The sequence below is a fragment of the Pseudonaja textilis genome, chromosome 3 (genome assembly GCF_049901715.1).
Source record: "Pseudonaja textilis isolate UNSWEBS1 chromosome 3, rPseTex1.2, whole genome shotgun sequence".
Lineage (NCBI taxonomy): Eukaryota > Metazoa > Chordata > Lepidosauria > Squamata > Elapidae > Pseudonaja > Pseudonaja textilis.
The window spans coordinates 190843669-190867310 of NC_141992.1; the positions used below are offsets into that span (position 1 = coordinate 190843669).

The 23642-nt window shown below is 41.4% G+C and overlaps 1 protein-coding gene across 1 annotated transcript in view; it reads left to right on the top strand.

Annotated features, from left to right (window-relative positions):
• The first annotated feature begins 1091 nt into the window (after nt 1–1091).
• Nucleotides 1092–23642, top strand: part of CCN4 (cellular communication network factor 4) — a 34025-nt gene continuing 11474 nt past the window's right edge. Inside the window, exon 1 of the mRNA XM_026703679.2 lies at nt 1092–1374. Coding sequence (XP_026559464.2) covers nt 1147–1374 — 228 coding nt within the window. The 5' untranslated portion in view covers nt 1092–1146. The remainder of the gene's footprint in view (nt 1375–23642) is intronic.

The window sequence follows — 23642 nt, forward strand, 5'->3', positions numbered from 1 at the left end:
TCTCTGTTAACCCTTATTACATTCTTGGCAGGACTAGACTTCCTGTCTCAGGAACTTCTCTGGAGTTTTTTTCCCCTCCTTTGCTAGTACTTTGTTTGTAAGGAGTGACCATTCAAAGTTACAATGGCACTGAAAAAAGTGACTTATGACCATTTTTCACGCTTACGACTGTTGCAGCATTCCCAGAGTCATGAGACGCCAGGCGAGGAGATGCGTGCCTCGATGTGAGTGATATTGAGTTGGCCACACCCAGCCAATAACATGACCACCAAGCCATGTCCACCCAGTCACATGACCACCAAGCCACGCTCACCAACTAAGCCACGCCCACAGAACCGGTTGTTAAAAAGTTTGAATCCCACCCCTGGCTTGCCTCCTGGAGTTGTGAATGCTCCATCATTGGAAGTTTTCAAAAATAGACGGGACCACCATTTGACCTGGATGGTATAAGGTCCCCTGCCACGAGAAGGGGGTTGGACTAGAAGATCTCTGAGGTCCATTCCAGCTCTATGATTCTATGTTCTAAGTGAAGGATATCCATAGGATATCAAACATTTCAAGATTGAAGGTTGATGATGCAATCAAAACTCTGGTTTTTTTAAAAAAATATACGTTGATGCGTACATGCAAGTTTTATTGGAAGTCTTTGAAAAGAAACACTGCAGAAAAAGGCAGTGGAAAATCACTTATGTAACCTGCCAAGAACATTGTTTGAAGACAAGGGGAGGCTGGATTTGCCTTTAAACCAATTTTAAGTCAGCAGTTTAGACATTAAGGTGAAAAAAGGACAGAAATCTGTTCCTCTGGAGGCCTACCTTGGAAAAGATGAGCCCTTTAGTTTTGTACTCACCCTTTCCTGAGAAAATTCTTTCATTTCCCTCCCATCCAGCCCACCTAGTTTTCAGGGGCAAAGTCATAAATAAATATAATTATAGGTGAACCCTGAGCACAGGAGCGGGGTGTTAAAATTACAGTGTCTTGTGCTGATGATACAGGGTGAATTTTCCTTTAAGAAATTCCTGGCACAAGGCAATACAGCGAGAGAACTGGAGGTGGGGATGACTCACCCAAATGAAAGGGAGAGAGAGAGAGAGAGAGAGGGAGGGGAAAAAAAAGGAGGCAGGAAAAGTTATTCCCGAAGAAAATATGCAGCCGTCCAACCTGACGTCAGATCTGTCTTTAATAAAGCTTCCCAAGAGTAAAGGAGAATCGGCTCCCATCTCCCCACCAACACAGCTGCTGGAAGCAGACTCCGCAAAGGGAGTTGGATGTTGTCTTCACCCGAGAGCTGGGTTCAATCCATGTCTTTCACCCTGGCTTCCAGTGATGAGGTGGCTTCTGCCCTGGCTTTTAGTAACCAGCAGCGTTTTGCAGGTAAGCACTCCAGTCTGCTTTGGTTTGGCAACTCGGGAGAAAGCGAGAGAAGAAAGCTCGTAATGAAAGGTTTAGAAATAAAAAGAAAATAAAATGGCCATTAGGAAAAGAATGAGGGAATGTGTAAATATGTTAATATCCCATGGAGAGAAGAAGATTGAGATGTAAGGATAAAAAGATATTGATTTGTGGTAAAAGTAAGATGTAATGGTAAAGGAATAAGTAAATACATATACTGAAAAATGCGAGGAGATGCAAAAGATGTCTTGACGTCGATAACAGCGTATAAAGTTTTGTTTTATGTTTTTACAATTTGGAAACTTAATAAAATTTATTATAAAAAAGGAAGGTTGAAGGAGGGAGGGTTAAAAGAGAGAGAGAGAGAGAGAGAGAGAGAGAGAGAGAGAGAGAAACTCTTTCCACGCATTTAACTAAAGGCAAGGCTCAGGAAAGTTACAAAGAAGGAAAAGACATTACCACTTTATCATGCCTTGGTAAGACACAGAGTGGAATATTGCATCCAGTTTTAACACCACAGTGTTTAAAAAAAAAGTGCAGAGAAGAGTGACAAAGATGATTGATTACAGGGCTGGCGGCTAAAATGGATGAAGAACAGTTGCAGGAATTGGGTACGTCTTGTCTAGTGAAAAGGAAGACTAGGAGGAGATAAGAGCCGTGTTCCAATATTTGAGGGGCTGCCACCAAGAAGAGGGGAGGTCAGCCTTTTCTCCAGAGCACCTGAAGGCAGGACAAGTAGCAAGGGATGGAAGAGAACGGATCTAGAACTAAGGAGAAATTTTCTGACCATGAGAACAAATAACAACGTGGAATGTGGAATGACTTGCCTTCAGAAGTTGTGGGTGCTCAAACTTGGAGGATTTTAAAGAGGATTTTACAGGGTCTCCTGCTTGAGCAGGGGGTTGGACTAGAAGACCTCCAAGGTCCCTTCCAGCTTATTTATTTATTTTATTGTATTTATTTATTTTGTCAAATGCTTGCAATATAATAGAAATAAGAATAAACATAAATTTAAATATAAGAAATAGGAACTAATAATTGGGGACAATAGGACAGGCATGGTAGACACGATTGTGCACTTATGCACACCCCTTACAGACCTCTTAGGAATGGGGTGAGGTCAATAGAGGTTAGTTTGAGGGTAAGGGAGTGGGGGTTTGAGCAGGTGACAACAGAATCGGGTAGTGAGTTCCAGACATGGACCACTCTGTTGCTGAAGTCCTACTTCCTGCAATCAAGTTTGGAGTGGTTTACATAAGTTTATATCTGTTCTGTGCTCTTGTGTTGTTGTAGTTAAAAAAGTTGAAATATTCCTTAACTGGTAAGAGGTTGTAACATATGATTTTATCTACTATGCTTAAGTCCAGTCTTAGCCGGCATAGTTCAAGGCTGTCTAAGCCTAGAATTTCAAGTCTAGTGGTGTAGGGTATTCTGTTGCGAACAGAGGAATGTAGTACTCTTCTGGTAAAATACTTCTGGACTTGCTCAATTGTATTTATGTCTGATATACAGTGTGGATTCCAGACAGCAGAGCTGTATTCAAGTATTGGTCTAGCAAAGGTTTATGACTTCTAACAAGGTGAGGGCTGGAGAAATGAGGGTGATCTTGAAGTACAGTGTCCATCTGGAAGTTATGCAACTTTTTGACCCAGTGGGACAACTGTAGACTTCAGTAATGGGCTGGATGGTTTGCGGGGAAGAGCCTGGAAAATAGAATGAGGCTAAACACAAGGAACCACTTTGTGATGGTAGAGCTTCAGGTCTGGAAAATAAATGTAGGACTGCTTGGGTGGGGGACTAAGGAAGAGAAGGGCAAGAGGAGATATTTACAGAGAGAGAGATCAGCCACTCAAAGAAGAGGGGAGTAATGATATTCTATGACTGCTGAGGGATGAATCAGTCAAAGATGACATTCAAAGATGTCAAATGCTGTAGTAACTCTCAGGATGACGCGCCCTGGAAAAGGCAAGCTTGGGAGAATGAGATTGCTGCAAAGCTTAGAGGACTGAGTCAAAGGATTTGCTAGCCAGTGCCCAAAAGGAGGACTGCTTTCCCCATGTAGCAAAACCATGTGGGCCATAAGATGCATGGACTCTCTGATTTCCTGTAGGCTAATCCCAGCAAAGTTCCAAAACTCAACCCAGAAAATGACCCATTGAAAGAGGCTGGTTGAAAAGCTTGCACGAAGGAAACAAACGTTAAGAAAAATTAAGCAGAGGTTTTTAAGCGGAGGCTTTAAAATCAGGGGATTGCCTTGTTCAGAAGCTGAGTAGGTAAAGTAGAAGAGATTTAAGTAACTGCAGTATCCTGATATCCTTTGGATATCATTGGCAGGAAGACAGGGGGCCGATGACTTCTAGGTGGCTATCAGCCATTCGCGGGAACTACAGATCAGCCTCCATGGATGGTTCAAATTATTTACTTTATTTTATTTATTTGTCAAGCATGTATTAGATAACAGATATAATTAGAACATGATTATGATTACATGAAATGGGTACAAATAAAAGGGGACATTAGGACAGGGATGGTAGGCACAGTGGTGCACTTATGCGCGCCCCTTACAGACCTCTTAGGAATGGGGTGAGGTCAACAGCAGGCAGTCTAAGGTTAAGGTTTTGGGGGTTTGGGGAAGAAACCACAGAATCAGGAAGTGAGTTCCAGGTATTGACAACTCTGTTGCTGAAGTCGTATTTTTTGCAATCGAGTTTGGAGTGGTTTACCTTGAGTTTATATCTATTTTGTGCTTGTGTATTGTTGTGGTTGAAGCTGAAGTGGTCATTGACAGGTAGGACATTTTAGCAGATAATTTTATGTTCTACGCTTAGGTCGGACTGAAGGTGGTGTAGTTCTAAGTTGTCTAAGCCCAACATTTCAAGTCTGGTGGTATAAGGTATTCTGTTGCGAGTAGAGGAGTGGAGGACTCTTCTCGCGAAATATCCCTAGAACCCTTGATTGTATTAATGTCGGACATGCAGTGCAGGTTCCAGACAGATGAGCTGTATTCAAAAATTGGTCTAGCAAATGTTTTGTATGCTCTAGTTAGCAGTACGATATTACCAGAGAAGAAGCTATGCAAGATTAGGTTAATGCCTTTTTGGCAATGTTGTTACAGTGGGCTCTGGCACTTAGAACATTAGAGATGAGTACTCCAAGGTTTATAAATTATAAAATCAGTAAATAAGTGAGTAAGTGAGTAGGGAAGGAAGGAAGGAAGAAAGGAAGGAAGGAAGATAGGTGGGAGGAGGGAGAGAAAGAGGAAAGAAGGAAGAATAAATGAAGGAAGGAAGGAAGATAGAATCAATCTGAATCAATTCACTGCAGGATTAATTCAAAGTTCTGACCAGCCTTGTCAGACCAGACAAGATGTACCAACCATTATAAAATGACAGTAACAGCATCTTGCAAGTCTGAAAGCATTTCTCCCCATCCTCACCTTCACTTTCCAGAAAATTAAAGATGATGGTTTCCCTGTGTGCAGTTGTGTCCAACTCTACTGACGATGCTCATCTCCATTTCTTGGCCAAGGGAACTAGCATTGTCTGAAGACTCTTTCTGTGGTCATGTGGCCATCATGGCTATATGCCAAAGGTGCATGGAATCTTGTTACCTTCCCACCAAAATGGTACCTATTCACCTACTCTCATTTGCATGTTTTCTAACTGCTAGGTCGGCAGGAGGTGGGCCAAGTAACGGGAGTTCACTCTATTGCGCGACACTCGGGTTTCGAACCCAGGCTGTTAGCTTTCCAGCTGATAAGTTCCTTGTCTTTAACTGCTGAGTCGTTGCACTCCTTCCATAAAATTAGGGAAGGTCAATACTGAGGTGCTTCCCACTTCCCTTTTCTGAGGGCTGAGATACCTTTTCTCTGAAGGTTGTCTATTCTGCAGCTGTTCCTCCTGTCTCCCAAGGTTATTTCCACATATTATTACAATCATGGTGGCCCAGTGCCGTTTGGTATATTGATGCTTTTCCATGTTTTGAGAGAGAGAGAGAGAGAGAGAGAGAGAGAGAGACAGAGGTGCTCAAAGTTATCCAGCCTGCTTCTATGGTTCTGCAAGGCTGGGATCTGTTTTTCTGGCTCATAGCCTTAACCATTGGCCTGCTCTCCTCATCCTTGCATTGATGGTATAAAGAAAAACATATATTAGAGAGATAAAATGCCTGAATTATTTTTGCCTCTTGTCTGCACGGCTATAATTGTTTAGCTTCGAATTCCTTAGCAAGGCAATGATTTGTGTGTTTAAAACGGGCTCACACAGGGCTTTCTCGCTCTATGTTTACACTCTCTGATTATAACTTGGTCTGTGATTTTTATGATCACTTCGGACTTCTGCAAAGCACTTCTAGAAAAGAGGCACAGTCGACCAGCACCTCCTGTTAGGAAAGTCAGTTTTTTTTTCCACTCAAGGACGAAGGTGGATCTTCCATGATCAAGAGCATCATTTTTTTTTTCTGGAGAAATGCACAATTGTGCTCTTGTTGGGCAAATGTATGTGACCCTGTGATTCTCCTGGTCATTTCGGTTTGGTTGTCTTCATGGTGCACCTGCTTTAGTCTCTGGTACAAATCTGGTCCATTTGATTAATGATGGTTCAAAGTACCCTGCAAGTTACTCACTAGCTCTAAGTTATCTAAGCCTAAAATTTCACGTCTGGAGGCATAGAGTATTCTGCTGTGAGTAGAGGACTCTTCTTGTGAAATATTTCTGGACTCTCTTGATTGTATGAATGCTCCGATATGTAGTGTGAATTCCAGACAGATGTGCAGTCTGGTTTTCTGGTTGGTCTGGTTGTGCCGACCAAGGGCATCGAGCAACATTTCTAAAATAGCTTAATGTCTCCAATGACTACCTGGAAGATCTTTTGAGCCAGTTCATCCTAGGGGTTAAGGCACCAGGCAGAAAACTAGGAGATGGTGAGTTCTAGTCCCATTTTAAGCATACAAGCTGGTTGTATGACTTTGGGCCAATCATTAGGATATTATGAGTTCTAGTACCCCCTTAAACATGCAACCTGGCTGGTTGACTTTGGACCAATCACCAGAAGATGCTGACTTCTAGTCCCGCCTTAGGCATGAGAGCTTAGGCAATTTTTTTCCCCCTCAAATGCAGTCATACTTCTTCGTATATGTAACGTTGCCCTGTCTACTTTGCAGTAATCAACCCCACCCTCAAAATATTAGAAGAAGCCCCTATCTGGAAAAACAAATAAATAACCCCTTCCCAAAACCTTCATGTCTGCTCTGTTCTTTTTATATCTGCTGTGGTTGTAAAAAAAAAATTCAGTTTAGGAGTTATAGATCGAATCTCTAGATTCCATTGATTCATTCACTCAACCCTCAACGTGATTCAAATTGTTGAATGTCCATTTCCAGATCAAATCGATGATTCAGACTGACTCAACACTATTCAGCAATATGAACTGGCATTTGAAGCTAAACATTTCGGAATTTTTTTTTTCCTTTGCATTAAAAGCAATATATTCTAAGAAGCTGCGATGAGAAACGAATTCTGAATTCCAGCCAGGCTAAAATATGGAACGTGATTTCATACTTGAGATTTATGATTTGTCACAATTTACGGTTTAGTCAACCGAGCGAGCAGGCTGATTCTTGCAAAAATAAAAACAAAATTCCCACATGAAGTTGCTCCCGGCCTGCAGGACCCCAGCGATTTAGCAAACTAAACAGTTCCATCCAAAAATATGCAAAGGGTGGGAACTCTGTAAAACCCAGCTGAAACATAAATTAACCAAGGCCCCAAATCTTTCACCTAAAGATTTTAAGGGCTAAGTGCAATCTTGAGCACCCACACCCAATTGTGCACAAGCCTAAACAGCCTGAATGGACTCACAACCGTTCATTTAATAGCAATAGCAATAACACTTAGACCGATATACCGCTTTACCGTGTTTTACAGCCCCCTCTAAGCAGTTTACAGAGTCAGCAACTTGCCTCCAACAAACTGGGTCCTCATTTTACAGACTTTCGAAGGATGGAAGTTTGAGTCAACCTTAAGCCGGCCAGGATCAAACTCCTGGCAGTGAGCAGAGTCAGCCTGCACTACTGCATTTTAACCACTGCGCCACCAGGGCTCTTAAGGACAATTCTAAGTTATGAAAGCCTCAGAAAAGGTCACTTGCAACCTGTATTTGCACCTATAACTGTCACAGACTGTTACATCAACCTCCTGGTTACAAGGTCGCAATTCAGGTCCTTTGAAACCAACTGTTGTGGTCCGCCAGCAGCCTGTGGAGACAGCAGCAGAATTGGACAGTGGGGAGGAACATGGGCCAGTCCGGGAGTCTGGGGAGGACTTCAACGTGGGTCCTGTGTCTGACACAGAGATAGGGCCAGGACCATCTGGGAGTTGTGTACCAACTCTGGAGCCTCCAGAATCTGACAACAGCGAGGCAGAGGAATAAGAGGAGCCTGTTCCCAGTGGGTGTGTGCACAGAGCTGCCAGAAGGCAAGAACAGTTAAGACAAAAGGGGTGACTCAGGAGTAAGGCTTGGAGGTGATTGGCCCTCCCATAAGGTATAAAGGAGGAGCAAAGGGACAGGAGCCTTTGCAGGAAGCAACTTTGTTCACTCTGTTCGGATTAAACCTTGAAGCTCTGTGTGGACTTTGTACTCTCTTTGGCTTTTTACAGTTAATTTAGCACTTTAGTTGTTGGCAGCAATTCAAAGGAGATAAAGGTGGGTGCTTATCTCAAGAGACTGTTTGGGACTCATTAGGGGTTGGGAAGGAACATAATTCCCAGCCGTTGAAATAAAAAGAGAGTTGTTTGGACTAAGGTGTGCTTAATTACGGTCTCAGGAAGCCTTGGTCAGAACACCAACTCATATTTATGACCAGTTGCAGTGGTCATCCTGCAATCACACAATTGTGATTTGTGAGGTGTTTTTTTTGCTATTTTCCAGCAAAAACAATAGCAATAGTAATAGTACTTAGACTTACATACTGCTTCATAGTGCTTTATAGCCCTCTCTAAGTAGTTTACAGAGTCAGCCTATTGCCCCTCTAATAATCTGGGTTCTCATTTTACTGACCTTGGAAGGATGGGAGGCTGAGTCAACCTTGAGCCGGTCAGGATTGAACTGCTGGCTATGGGCAGAGTCAGCCTGCAATACTGAGTTCTAACCATGGTTATTGGGGGTGCAGAGGTGGCCAAAAGTGACCACAGGGGAAGCTGGATTCATTTAATAACTGTGTGATTTGCTTAATGACTGCGATGACTTAATGACCATTGTAAAGATGGTTGTAAAATTAGGTCTGAGCGCAGGATGATTCCACTTATGATGGCAACAATTTGTAATGGAAATTCCGGTCCCAATTGTGATACGTAAGATGAGGATTGCTGGTATGCGTAATTGTTTTATTGTTGATGATGGAGTTGGCAAAGAGGAAGGAGGAAATGGCTTGGATGAGTCAAAACAAAAAGTTGCAACAAAAAGTCCCCCTCTTTAATGTTAAAAAAAAAAAAATGTTGAGACTCTAGAAAAGATGTAGAGAAGAGCAATAAAGATGATTAGGGGACTGGAGGCTAAAACATATGAAGAACAGTTGTAGGAACTGGGTATGTCTAGTCTAATGAAAAGAAGGACTAAGAGAGACATGATAGTGTTCCAATATCTCAGGGGCTGCCACAAAGAAGAGGGAGTCTGTTCTCCAAAGCACCTGAGGGCAGGACAAGAAGCAATGGATGGAAACTAATCAAGAAGAGATCCAACTTAAAACTAAGGAGAAATTTCCTGCCGGCTAGAACAATTAATCAGTGGAATAACTTGCCTCCAGAAGTTGCAAATGCTCCAACACTGGATGTTTTTAAGAAGAGATTAGATAAGCATTTGTCTGAAAAGGTATAGGGTTTCCTGCTTAAGCAGGGGGTTGGACTAGAAGACCTCCAAGGTCCCATCCAACTCTGTTATTCTGTTACTTTGTTATTCGGTTAAACATTCAGACTTTTTTTTTTCTCCCACAATTGGCAAATTGGCAAATTAGTGGCAAAACTTGGGTGGAACCTGAACGTGTGCGCTTGTAAATGTAAACTCTTACTCTGTTTTTAAGCTGCAACTATTGCTTGTGCCAGAATTGAGAAGATTTCCATCTTTTTTTAAAAAAAAAATTATTATTTTTATTAAAGTTCTTAATAAACCTGATAATAGTACATACAAACTAGAAAAAGAAAAGTGGAGAAAGTTCAGGGAATAAAAAGAGAAAAGTAGAAAGGAAAAGAAAAAGGCAACAAGGCCATAGTGAAGAAAGGGTTTCTGTCTTTCATCACTGCAAGCATGAGCTAATATATAACATTCTTGCTCTCTTGTAAAGATACAAACCTAGCTTTTGTCTATATGGAATCCAGGAATCATCTTCTTTTTAGTTTTCGTTTACAAAAATAAAAGTTCACGTATTTCTGTTACTATCAGAATAATAACAATAAACAATTTATTTTATAATAATAAACACTAATAATCAGAATAGAACAGAATGCAATCAGTCAGAGTAGAACTGGAAAGGGACCTTAGAGGTCTGCTCAGGCAGGAGACCCTATATTACAGGGGCCTTCAAACTTGACAGCTTTAAGGCTTGTGGACTTCCACTCCCAGAATTCCTCCTCCAGTCATGTTAACTCAGGAATTCTGGGAGTTGAAGTCCACAAGCCTTAAACTTGCCAAGTTTGAAGGCCCTTGGTATATTATTTCAAACAAGCGGCTGTCTAGTCTCTTCTAAAAAAAAACTCAAGTGATGAAGCACCCACAACTTCTGAAGGGAAGCTGTTCCACTGGTCAATTGTTCTCAATGTGACCCTGAGGAGTCCTTCCACGATCCTCCACCGTTCTATCAGAACTGAGGAAACTTCTCAAGAGAAGTGAAACATCTCTGAGGAAAAACCAGTTGTCTTTTGAAAAAGCACCTTGCGGGCAGCCAAATGCTCAAATATGGTGAGGGCAAACAAAGGCCTTAAACCAAAGTCTAGTTTCGCATCCTCCACCCTGACAGGACTTCAAGCAGTGACCTTCACCACACAGAGACTTCAAAGGAAAAACCTCAGATCTTAAGACCCAGACTGTGGTGGGATGAGTAATCATGGAATGAGAACAATGCGAATGAAGACATTGTGATCAAATGCATGTCTCTGTAGGGACAGATTATGAGGAGATGTTTGAACCTCGCCATACCAATGATGCAGGGAACCAGACCACAGTCATCGCCTGAGGTTCCCTTTTGTGCCATTTCTTGGGAGCATGAGATCACAATCATGGCCAATTCCAAGACTCTCTGGACAAGTTCCCTGACCAGGTTTTTCAGAAGTGGTTTGTCCTTGCCTGCTTCTTATGGCTGGAAGAGAGTAACTGTTATGTCCCTGGAACTTGCCAAAGTCCCCACCCAGGTCCGTTCATGCTGCGGGGGCGTTTGCTGCCCCTCATTGGCTGGCCTCCCTCGACAGCCGGCTATAAAAGCCAGCTGCAGGGTCCGGCCAGCCGCTGATCGCTGGAAGCCTGCTCCAGGCAGGGCTAACACGTTCAGTCCTTTATTGTTCCAATAAAGTCTTGTTGCACCCAAGCCCTGGTCTAGCCTCTCATTGCTCAACTACAACAGTAACTAAAACAGGCCTGGAACTCATTATTGCCTAGTGATTGTCCCAAAGTCACCCAGCTGGCTTTCACCCCTAAGGCTGGACTAGAACTCACCATCTCCTGGTGATTGGCCCAAAGTCACCCAGCCATCTTTCATGTCTAAGGAGAGACGAAAACTCACAGTCTCCTTGTGATTGACCCAAAGCCACCCAGCTGGTTTTCACCCCTAAGGCTGGACTAGAACTCACCATCTCCTGGTGATTGGCCCAAAGTCACCCAACCATCTTTCATGTCTAAGGAGAGACGAAAACTCACAGTCTCCTTGTGACTGACCCAAAGCCACCCAGCTGGATTTCATGCCTCAGGCCAGTTTCTAACCCGGATGCCTTAATTACTATACCAAACTGTTTTTTAAAAAAGATCCTTCCCCCCTCCCCCAAAAAATCAGATTAATAAAGTTGGAAGGGACCTTTGTGGTCTTCTAGTCCAACCCCCAGCCGAAAACAAGAGATCCTATATCATTTTATACAAATGGTTGTCTAATCTCTTTAAAACCTCCAGTGTTGGAGTACCCACAACAACAGTTGTTCCACTTGGAGGTCTTCTAGTCTAACCTCCTGCTTGGGCAGGAAACCAAACACCACTTCAGACAAATGGTCGTCCAATCTGTTTAAAGTGTTGGAGCATCCACAACTTCTGGAGGCAAGTTATTCCATTGATTAATTGTTCTGTCAGGAAATTCCTCCTTAATTCTAAGTTGCTTCTCTCCTCAATAATAGTTTCCACCCATTGCTTCTTATCCTGCTCTTAGGGGCTTTGGAGAATAGCTTGACTCCCTCTTCTTTGTGGCAACCCCTGAGATAGTGGAACCCTGCTATCATGTCACCTCTATCATATCCAGCTACAGAGCACATGGCTCTGAATGTCTATTTGCTGCAAGATACCCATTTATGTCTTTTATACTCATCATGGCTGGCTAAGTGGACTTCAGGGATTTTTCGGAACCCAGAAACATTTGGAGGAGAAGAATCGCAAGATCTAAATCAGCATAACCGTCAGTGGGCATGCGCAGGGGGCAAGGGGGGAGGGCCTCATTGCCTTCTGGATGCTGGCACGCGAGACCCAAAAGGTTGGCCACCACTGGTGTAGGCCATTTATTCGATTCAATGTTGTATTTGTTAATTAGAGAAAGTTCTGCTTTCTCCTTGACGTGCAATTGAGCCCAACATTTCTGCTGCTAAGCAAGACGCTTATTGAGTGAGCTGTGCCCCATTTTACGACCTTGCTTGACCCAGTTGTTAAATGAATCGTTGCAGTTGTTAAGTTAGTAACACCGTTGTTATGTGAATCCGGCTGCCCCTTTGACTTTGCTGATCAGAGGTGGCCAAAGGTGACTCCAGGACAACTGTCATCAATACGAGTCAATTTGCCAAGTGTCTGAATTCTGAATTCTGATTCTGAATCCCATGGGGATGCTGTAACGGTCGTAAGTATGAAAAATAGCAATAGCAATCGCATTTAGACTTATATACCGCTTCACATTGCTTTACAGCCCTCTCTAGGCGGTTTACAGAGTAAGCCTATTGTCCCCCAACAATCTGGGTCCTCATTTTACCCACCTCGGAAGGATGGAAGGCTGAGTCAACCTTGAGCCTGGTGGGATTTGAACTGCCAAATTGCAGTAGGAGTAGCTTGCACTACTAAAATGGTCATAAATCCCTTTCCCAGTGCCCAATGTAACCTGGGATCGTCACTAAACAGAATGTTGTAAGTCGAGGAGTATAAGATGACCGCTGGTCACTATGTTGCCTAGTGTTTGCTGGGGAGCATCGCAAGAGCACTTTTACTTTAGTGTAAACAGTGCTAAAATAATTTTGCATGTCTGATCGGACAAAACTCCCACTGTTTCTTTTACAACCTGAGAAGTTCAGGAGTTTCCCTTCCGAGCCTCTTGTTCTGCCATGGAATATGCTTACTCTGAGCTGACAGTTCCCTAGGGAGCATTTTTCCCATTTCCAAAGGTCATTCTCACCTATCACTAATACCCCAGCTTGCAAAAGAAAGCAAAAACCCAAGCCAACCCCAACTGTAACCATTTCCATTTGGCAACACCATCAGTGATGGAATTCAAAGTTAGTTTACTATTGGTTCTGTGGGTGTGTGCTTTGCGCATGCACGGAGTGCTCTAAAACAGGCAATTTTAAGCATGAAAACTTACCATCAGAGCTGGTGAGTAAAAAACCTGAGGCGCGTCAATCCACTCGCCATGCCTATCGGCTGAACTACAAATAAAAGAAATATAGGATAGGGGCTGGGTGGGCGGGGCCAGCTGATTGGCGCTACTGGATTGCTAGAACCAATGCGAACTGTCAGCATATCACCACTGAACACCATTCTGCTTAATGGAAATTGTGCTGTAACCAAAATGCTTGATAGAGTGAACATCCTGACCACTTCACTGTTACTGCCCTGGAGCAGTTCTGTCATGCTCCTGGTGGAGACTGACTCTGAGGGAAAGGAGGAACAGCTGACAGGAAGTGGAAGTGTGGCTCTGGAGGTTGTGGAGGAGGCTGGGGAAGGGCAGAGGCTGGCTGAGCAGTCAGAGCTAGGCCCATCCCCTCTCCATTTTAGGGCACACAGGGAGGAGAGGATAAGAGAGAGACGTGGTCTACTCGGGAGGAGAGGGCCTTGATCCTTTTCATGGGCTGCAGCTGTGACAACTGAATAAGAGGACGGACATGCGTACAGGCGAGTGCTGGAAACAAAGCGTGGAAATATCTCTAGTCTATTATGCCTCTCTGATTTTGGCATCCTTCCCAGTGTGTGTTCTGATATCTGTGGGTGTCTTCCAGCCCTTATCTTGCCTGGTTTGTGTTGTTTTATACTCTATAGTTTATAGGTATTTTTAGTTTAAACGGCATTTCCTCCTACTTGTAACGGCTTGTGTGGGAGTTTTTTGTCTTCAGTCAAAGATATTTGGAGCTTGGAAGCAAAGTGAAGGAATAAAAGGGGCTTCACCTGTTTCTCGTGACTGTGTTTATTTTGTATCCCAACATATGTCATCACAAGTTCACCGCCATCTAACACCCTAAGCTTCCACATTCCAAAGGTACTTTTTCAAGAGGCAACTGGACTTTCTGGTTTCTCTTTGAAGACGTTTCACTTCTCATCCAAGAAGCTCCTTCAGCTCTGACTGGGTGATGGAGAATGGAAGGAACTCCTTTCAGAGAGCTGGTCATTTGCATTCTTTTAGAGAGTTGTTGAGGCCACCTGGAGGTTTATCTGTGTCCTCAGGGTCACCTAAGTAGTGCAAATGGGTGTGGAGCCTTCTTGGAACTGTTGAAAGGAGCGTGTTGCAGACTGGAGATAGATGATGTCATATCCCTCACTCTCTGTTGAGAGAGAGCGGTTCAATTTTGATATCGATGGCCACTTTGACCCCTCCTTCAAACCAGCAGTCCTCTCTGTCCAAAATGTGGACTTTGCTGTTTTCAAAAGAGTGGCCTTTGTCTTTTAAATGCAGATGGACTGCTGAATCTAGTTTGGTGGCTTTGTTCTCCAATGTTGTGCCATGTGTTTATGAAAAGAATGCAAATAACCAGCTATCTGCAAGGAGTATAAATCCTCCCATTCCCCACCAGCCAGTCAGAGCTGAAGAAGCTTCTTGGATGAGTAGTCTTCAAAGTAAAACGAGAAAGTCCAGTTGCCTCTTGAAAAAGCATTTTTGGAATCTTGATTGGCCCAGATGAGAAATTATTATCAAAGATATATAAACATTTATTGGAATTTGAAAGAGTAGAAGAAATTGTGAAAGGAAGAACGATTGCATGGGGCAGGAACATTGGACAAACTATTGATCTGGAAGAATGGGAAAAGATTTGGAATATGAATTATAAAATAACAGAATCGACAGCATACAAGGAAAATCAACACAAAATGTTCTATCGTTGGCATATGGCACCCTCAAGATTGGCTAAGATCTATCCAAATTTAAAACCAAATTGTTGGCAGTGTGGACAATGATAAGGCACCTTCTTTCATTCTTGGTGGATAGGCCCCGAAAAGAAAAAATATTGGAAGGTGATTCAAATGTGGTTAGAAGAGTTAACTAAAAATAAAATTGACTTTGTCCCGGAATTATAAAACTATAACAGAAAGATCTTATATTACATGTATTAACAGCAGCAAGAATTTCCTATGTATGCCCACTACAGGAAGAAAAACTACCCACCACCTGAAGTATTAATAATCAAAAAAATTCTAGACTGCGTGGAAATGGACAAATTAACTACGGAATTTAAAGGGAAAGCAGACAGAATACAATGCAATATGGGAAACATGGCATAATTGGATTGACAATAGATATAAGAATAGAAAATGTACATAATGTATATAATAGATACGAGGGTATGAAAGTATTGTGTATTGTAAGTTTAGATAGGATACATAAATGTATATATAACGTCACGGCATTGTTTAATAAGTATTGGTATTATGTATAAATGAAAAAAACTTCAATAAAGCATTTAAAAGTGAAGAAAGAAAGAAAGAAAGAAAGAAAGAAAGAAAGAAAGAAAGAAAGAAAGAAAGAAAGAAAGAAAGAAAGAAAGAAGGAAGGAAGGAAGGAAGGAAAGAAAGAAAGAAAGAAAGAAAGAAAGAGCATTTTGGGGACAGCCATGACCTAGATGACTGAGAATCTCCATAAAATAAGCTTTCACAATTCTGTATAAGGTTCACAATATAGCTATTGCATTATAATTGTGGGTACTGGAGATAGCATGCACCGAAAATGTACTTCTGAGATCTTTGCACACCCTGATTTCAAGATAAAAGGTGATCAAGGATACATATGAAAATCATATCCTCTTGGATCTCACAAGTAAAGTTGGTTTGATTCTTGTTTCAATGCTGCCCCCTGATGCTTTGATGTTAGATTACAAATAAGTGGAGAGGCTGTGTTACCAATAACTGGATTTTAGTTGTGAAATTCAGCTGTTGATGAAAACCCTTAGTCGATCTTCTTAGACATCCCTCTGCGATGAAATGTATTCTAACAGAATAACAGAGTTGGAAAGGACCTTAGAGGTCTTCTAGTCCAACCCTCTGGTCAAATAGGTACCCTGTATCATTTCAGACAAATGGTTGTCCAGTCCTTAAAAATTTCCAGTGTTGGAGCATCCACAATGTCTGGAGGAAAGTTGTTCTACTGATTAATTGTTTTAACTGTCAGGATTTTAATTCTAATTCATTTTGGCACGATTCGCTTCTCAAAACATTGGCTGAGAAGTCTAAATGAGCTACATTCCTCAGAGAGGGTTAGCCTCCCTATCTAGGTACTGTATAAGTAGCACAAAATCAAAATACACATGTACAAATGTTGAGGACAATAAATGAAGCTCTATATACAGTCTCAATGAAATATTAACACAGGTTATAATATGATTTGCTTATTTATTGAAATCAGAAGTTTGATTAGATTTGATTATGTCAAACATGATATTAAGTTGTTTTTAACTTCTAGTGACCACAAAGATAGATTTTCTTATGAAAACAGAATAACAGAGTTGCAAGGGAACTTGGAGGTCTTCTAGTCCAACCCCCGCTTAGGCAAGAAACCCTACACTATTTCAGACAAATGGTTGCCCAATCTCTTCTCAAAAACTTCCAGTGATGGAGCATTCACAACTTCTGGAGGCAAGTTGTTCCGCTGGTTAATTGTTCTAACAGTCAGGAAATTTCTCCTTAGCTCTAGGTTGAGTCTTCCTTTAATTATGACCACTTCCTAATCTGGTGTCCCAAGAGTGCACTCATTACCATTTTAACTGAGAAATCAGGAGTTTGTAACTTCCAGATGTTGATAATGGAACATCATATCAGGATGGTTCAAATCAGAGGTGGTATTCAGCCAGTTCTGACCAATTCTGGAGAACCGGTAGCAGAAATTTTGAGTAGTTTTGAGAACCGGCAAATACCACCTCTGACTGGCCCCGCCCCCATCTATTCTCTGCCTCCTGAGTCTTAGCTGATTGGCTGGGTCTTCTTTTGTTGCCCTGTACAAGAGAAAGGAGCTGGAAAGCAGGTTAATGGGGTGTGGAGGGAATGGGGATTTTGCAGGATTCTTCCCCTGCCACGCCCACCAAGCCACATTACACCCACCAAGCCACGCTCACAGAACCAGTAGTAAAAAAAATTTTTGAATCCCACCACTGGTGCAAATCATGTTTGACAATTTGTGGAAGTGAACCTTGGACTTTGAAGAATCAGGATACAAAAAGGATTGATGCTTTTGAACTTTGATGTTGGAGAAGACTCCCGTGGACAGAAGAATACCCTGGACAGCCAAGAAAAGAAATCTATGCATCATGAAACAAATGACACCCGAATTCTCATTTCAGGAACAACATTTTTTTCAACCTCATCCAAGGATACAAATGCATGAATATATTGTGGAAAAAGGAGGGTTCATGGACCGTTAGTCCCGTTATTAATCTAATATTTCTTTAGGGGAGGCGAATGAAGAGAAATTTTGAGTAGTGGATGCTAAGGGAAACACCAAATAGCATTTTGACTTTTGTCTGGAGGAAAAGGAAATCATTTGAATTTTGTAGGTGGATGGGGAAAGCAGTGAAGAGGTTGCCGAATGTCTTTCAACTTCTTGAGATGCAAAATACATTGACCTTTTCTCCCCTAGCAATTTAACTTGCACGCTGTATAAAAATCGGGCGCAACTGGTCTTTTGAAGTTCCTCTCCAAATTTATGAAGAGAAGAACTGAGAGATTTCGATACCTACCATGGTTGCAGAAGTTGATGGAGTTGGCAGAAATGGCAAAACTGACTACCTTGATTCAAGAAAATAATATAAGTACTTTTGTTTCCACATAGAAACTGCTTCTAAATTTCGTGCGTGATGTGGGAAAGAATGTAATTTTGAGTTTTGAGTTTTGCAGATTAGATTGATAGGACTTTATAGAAATGACTTGTTCTTATTCTTATGGAAAAACAAAAAAGCCGCGGTTTGTTGTTAATGCCCTATTCTACTGCAACAGAATGCTTCTTTTTCTTTTCTTTTCTTTTTCCTACCCTTCCTCACTTCTTTCTCCCCTTTTTCCTCCCCCTTCTCTGGTCTTTTATTTACTTTTGTATTTTGTATTTTGTAATGTAGAAATTTAGCACCCATCCCTCTCCTAGAAGAATGACCTATTCTAGGAATTTTTTTAAAGGCAGAATATTTCCCCTAAAAGGAAAATAAAAATATTAAAGGAAACAGAAACAAAAGATGCCAGCTCCCTGCTCCCAGCAGATATTTTGGTGCCAGTTTATCTACAAGACAAAAGACTTCCGATCCAGGATGATGGGATTATCCTTCAGGGCAAAGCCATTCAACCACAATAGCGTCACCCAGCAAGATCCAATCAAGTCTGGGACATAGACAGCCTACGAAGTTAGCTAAGACCTCCGCCCCCTGGGAGTCTGGCAACCAATAGGATACATTCCCTTGCCACAGGAACAGGAAGCTCTAGGGCAAGGCCCAAGAGAGGGTATAAATATAGCTCTCTCTCCACTCCATGTGGTCAGCTGCCCAGAATAACGCGTGCTTGGTGGTTCTGCTTCACCATTAAACCATCCTTCCAAACAGTCTCCATGTTTCCAATGTCTTTCTCCCCACTTGGAATTGAACCCAGATGGAGATTTCTTCCAACAATAATATTTCATAACCTAAAAAAGAAAAATGTTTGATTAGGGGAAAAAAAAGAACCGAGAATTTCTTCTATTTGGCCAGAGACAGGGAAAAATCACCTACTTCTCTAAAGAAGGCTAAGAACGTGGCCACTAAAAAAAAAAAATCCAAGGGAAGAGTTTCCTCTCTGAAGATTAAGTAGATATTCAAGAATCTTAGAAAATGAAAATTAAACAAACTGAAAGTCCTTCAGGTGGTCACTCGTGTTCTCGTCACCTCATGACTGGACTATCCAACTTCCAGTGATGAGATATGTATATTCTATTCTATTCCCATATTCTATTCTGTTAATTCTATTCTATTCTATTCTATTCTTTTCTATTCTATTCTATTCTATTCTATTCTATTCTATTCCATTCCATTCCATTCCATTCCATTCCATTCCATTCTCTCTCCTTTCTCACTCTCTCTCCTCTCTCTCTCTCTCACATGCACCTTTCTCTCTCCTTTTGCATTGTTTTTCTCCCCATTATGCAACTTAACTTTTAAAAATGTTTCCTGAAGTTCAAATAAATAAAAAACAAGCTACATTTGGGCTAGGATGATCGGAAGGATGCAATTGGGTGCCCTGATCTGGGCAAAGGACTATGGTGGGTGCCAACTAAACTGAAAATTATGCAGAGTAATCTCCCATCGACATTATGAACTTTGGTTAGGAAATTAGGCAGAATCATTTCCCACCTCTGTGATGACTTTTATTCCCCATATTCAAAAAGAGGGCTGCAGTTGAAATGAAAATGGCACTCAACGTTTATCCCACGAGATGGCGCCATTGGAAGGTGGAAAGAATGGACAGTAGTTCCTTTTAGCTTTTTAAAAATTTTATTTTAGTTCACATTTAACTGCAATTTTTTCGTCTCACCCTAGGAAAGAGATTTCTGCTCTTCTTCCCAAAGTGCTTGAAATTGGCTTTCAAATTACTTTTGGGGACGGGGGGTGGGGGTGGGGGTTGAGCTCGGGAGGCAGCAGAATGTGGCCTGGACTAAAAGATCTCCAAGGTCGCTTCCAGCATTATTCTATATTCATTTTAACACTTGCACTCTTTGCAGATGCTCGAGGGCAGCAGAAAAGTGCTCTGTGGGTCTTCTGAAGACTCCCCGCTACCCACATTTTACAGTCTGAAAAACAAGTTGAAAGGAATGTCTGTTTGGGAATTCATGAAGGGTGCAATATAAGATCCCTTACGAGGAACATTTCCATGCATGCAAGGATGTAGAACTGTTTTTTTTCCCCCAATCTTGGCATCTTTAAGATGTCTGGACTTCAACTCCCAGAATTCCCCTGCCAGCATGACATGATAACAGATGTGACATCACTGTGGCTTGCGCTGGGCGTCTTCTCCCATGGAAAGCAGTACCCTGAGTCACTAAGGGAAAGAGGGGGAAAAAGCCACACATTTGAATGGCATCCATTTTGTATCAGCACAGTCTTGCCTCTTTATCAGGGTCTTCTACGGCTTTTTTAGAATAGAATAGAATAGAATTCTTTTTTTTTAATTATAAATTTTATTAGTGAAACGAAAGGAAAAACATTTAAAAACAACGAATGTGGTGCATACATCCTGACACATCTGCTTGTCTTACATCACCAAATAACACATACAACGAATAATACAAGTGTGTGTGTGTGTGTGTGTGTGTGTATTTTTCTTAAGTTTTTGTGGGTACTTAACATGTATGGCATTTGGCTTTGTTCGGGTATTTTCCCACGTCATTGTAGTTGTGCTTTTAAAGTTGTAGCAACGTTTCGGCAGAATCTCATCTGCCATCATCAGGCTTCTGTATAGTGTTCGTCTGTGAGTCAGACGAATTAGAAGCCTGATAATGTGAGTCAGACAATACAGAAGCCTGATGATGGCAGATGAGATTCTGCCGAAATGTTGCTACAACTTTAAAAGCACAACTACAATGACGTGGGAAAATACCCGAACAAAGCCGAATGACATACATACATACATACATACATACATACATACATACATACATACATACGTATATAAACTTTAATCATCTTTAATACACTTATTCCCTTCTCTTTTTCAACCAGTGGTAAAAGTTCTCCCAGATTTTGTAGTAATCAGATTCAGTCTTATTTTCTTAATTCTTGAGTTACTTTGTCCATTTCAGCGCACGTCCAAATTTTCCTAATTATTTCCATCTCGTCTGGCATTTCATTACCTTTCCATCTTTGGGCAAAGGTTAACCTCGCAGCAGTAGTGACATGGACTATTAAATATGTTACATCTTTATTATATTCTCCCACATTGATTCCCAGTAAAAAGATTTCAGGTCTAAATTCTATTTTAATTTTACACATCTCTTCTATCTAATTTCTAATTTTCAACCAATACGTTTGGGCTTTTTCGCAATTCCACCATGAGTGATAAGAATAGGATAGAATTCTTGATTGGCCAAGTATGATTGGACACGCAAGGAATTTGCCTTTGGTGCATAAGCTCTCGGTGTACATAAAAGAAAAAATAAAATACATTAATCAAGAATCATAAGATACAACACTTATGATAGTCATGGGTTACTAATAAGCAATCAAATCATACTAGGCAGCAAATAAAACAATATAAATTGTAAAGATACAAGCAACATGATTATAGTTATAAGTTGGAAGAGATAGGTAATGAGAAGAATAATAGTAATGCAGACTTTGTAAATAGTTGGACAGTGTTGAGGGAATTATTTGTTTAGCAGAGTGATGGCATTCAGGAAAAAACTGCCCTTGTGCCTAGTTGTTCTGGTGTGCAGTGCTCTATAGTGTCATTTTGAGGGAAGGAGTTGAAATAGTTTATGTCAGGGATATTAGGGTCTATAAATATTGGTAGTAATTGTTTTTTCTGCAGTCCTAATTATCCTCTGGAGTCTGTGTCTGTCCTGTTGGGTTGCAGAACCAAACCAGGAAGTTATAAAGGTGCAGATGATAGACTCAATAATTCCTCTGTGGAACTGAATCAGCAGTTCTTTGGACTTGAATGGGTTATGCAAAGTTGTCTTCCTAGGTGTGGAACTTGTCCGCTGACCTTAGAAAAACTCTCGATCGAAAGTTGTGGGCATGTTGTTTCCCCTTCATAAAATAGGTTTTGCTGCCTGAAAAGCTTTTAAGAACCTCTGGTTAGAAGGAGACGAGGCTTTCTCTTCCCCCTGCATGATCTTGGCTTTTTTTTGGAAAAGGAGGTGACTTGAAACAGCCAATCAATATGTTTCCTGAGCATAGCTTATGGTTGCTGCTTTGTAGCATTCCAGTTCCCCATCATTTTTTTTAAATTACAGTCTTTTTAGAATGTAAATGCTCAGAAGGAGCAGAATCCCCAGATTTAGCCTATACCATTTGTTAATGTTAATATATTTAATCTTGCAAAGGTATGTGGATGGAGGGATGGAGGGATAGAGGGAGGAAAGGAGAGAGGGATGCAGAGATATACATAGGGAAAAAGTTAAAAAAGTCAGGACAACATCTGCATTCATGTGAATAAGACCCCACCCTTTTTTTAACATATGTTATGACATATTTGTAAAAAGGGATGAACTTCCATTGCATTGTTGGGACTGTCATTCTGAAGGTTTTGAGCCTCCACAGAAAGAAAGGAAGGAGGGAGGAAAGGAGAAGAGTTGGAGAAGGAGGAAGGAAGGAAGGAAGGAAGGAAGGAAGGAAGGAAGGAAGGAAAGGAGAGGCAAGGAAAGGAGAGGAGAGGAGAAGAGAAGAGAAGGAGAAAGTGAAGGAGAAAGGAAGGAAGGAAGGGGAAAGGACAAGGAGAAGGAAGGAAGGAAGCAAGGAAGGGGGAAGGAGAAGGAAAAGGAGAAGGAGAAGGAAAAGGAGAAGGAGAAGAGGAAGGAAGGAGTGGGGAAGGAGAAGGAGAAGAGGAAGGAAGGGAGAAAGGAGGATGGAAGGGTCAAGAGTAGAAAATGACAGCAAGATTGCATCAATTTTTATACTCCTTTTGTACATGTGTTGTTTTTATTGCATTAGATTTTTTATTCCACCATTATTGCTTTATAAGGAATTCAAGGTGGTGAACATATATAATACTTCTTCCCCCTCCTATTTTTCCCACAACAACCCTGTGAGGTCTATAGGATTTAGTGAGAGTGATGGGCCCAAACCCACCCATCTGGCTTTCGGGGCTAAGGGGGTGACTAGAACTCACAACCTCCTGGTTTCTAGCCTGGAGCCTTAACCACTAGACCAAACTGGCTCTTATGATGTTTCACAGACATGAACTCAGGATAGAGTTGATATTGTGATAGCATGGCACTGCTTTCATGTTTTCGAAAGAATCATTGGATCCCAGAAATAGCTACGGATTTTATGTATGTATGTATGTATGTATGTATGTATGTATGTTTGTTTATTTGATTTGTCCATTGCTTACAAGATAACAGGTATAAGTATAAACATGAGTATGAATACAGGAAATAGGGACAAATAAATGGGGACAATAGGATAGGGACAGTAGGCATGATTGTGCACTTATGCATGCCCCTTACAGACCTCTTAGGAATGGGGTGAGGACAATAGTGGATAGTTTGAGGTTTAAGGATGAAGAAGAGGATGTAACAACAGGTAGTGCGTTCCAGGCATTGATCACTCTGTTGCTGAAGTCTGACTTTCTGCAAATCAAGTTTGAAGCGGTTTACATTGAGTTTGTATCTATTGTGTGCTGGTGTTATTGTGTGCTATTGTGTTGTACCAGATACTTTTGTGTACTACGCTTAAGTCCGACCGTAGCCGGCGTAGTTCTAGGTTGTCCAAGCCCAAAATCTCAAGCATCGTGGTGTAGGGTATTCTGTTGAGAGCAGAGGAGTGGAGTACTTGCTCAATTGTATTAATGTCTGATATACAATGCAGATTCCAGACAGATGAGCTGTATTTGAATATAACTCAAATACAGCTATTTGACTATTGGTCAAGCAAAGATTTT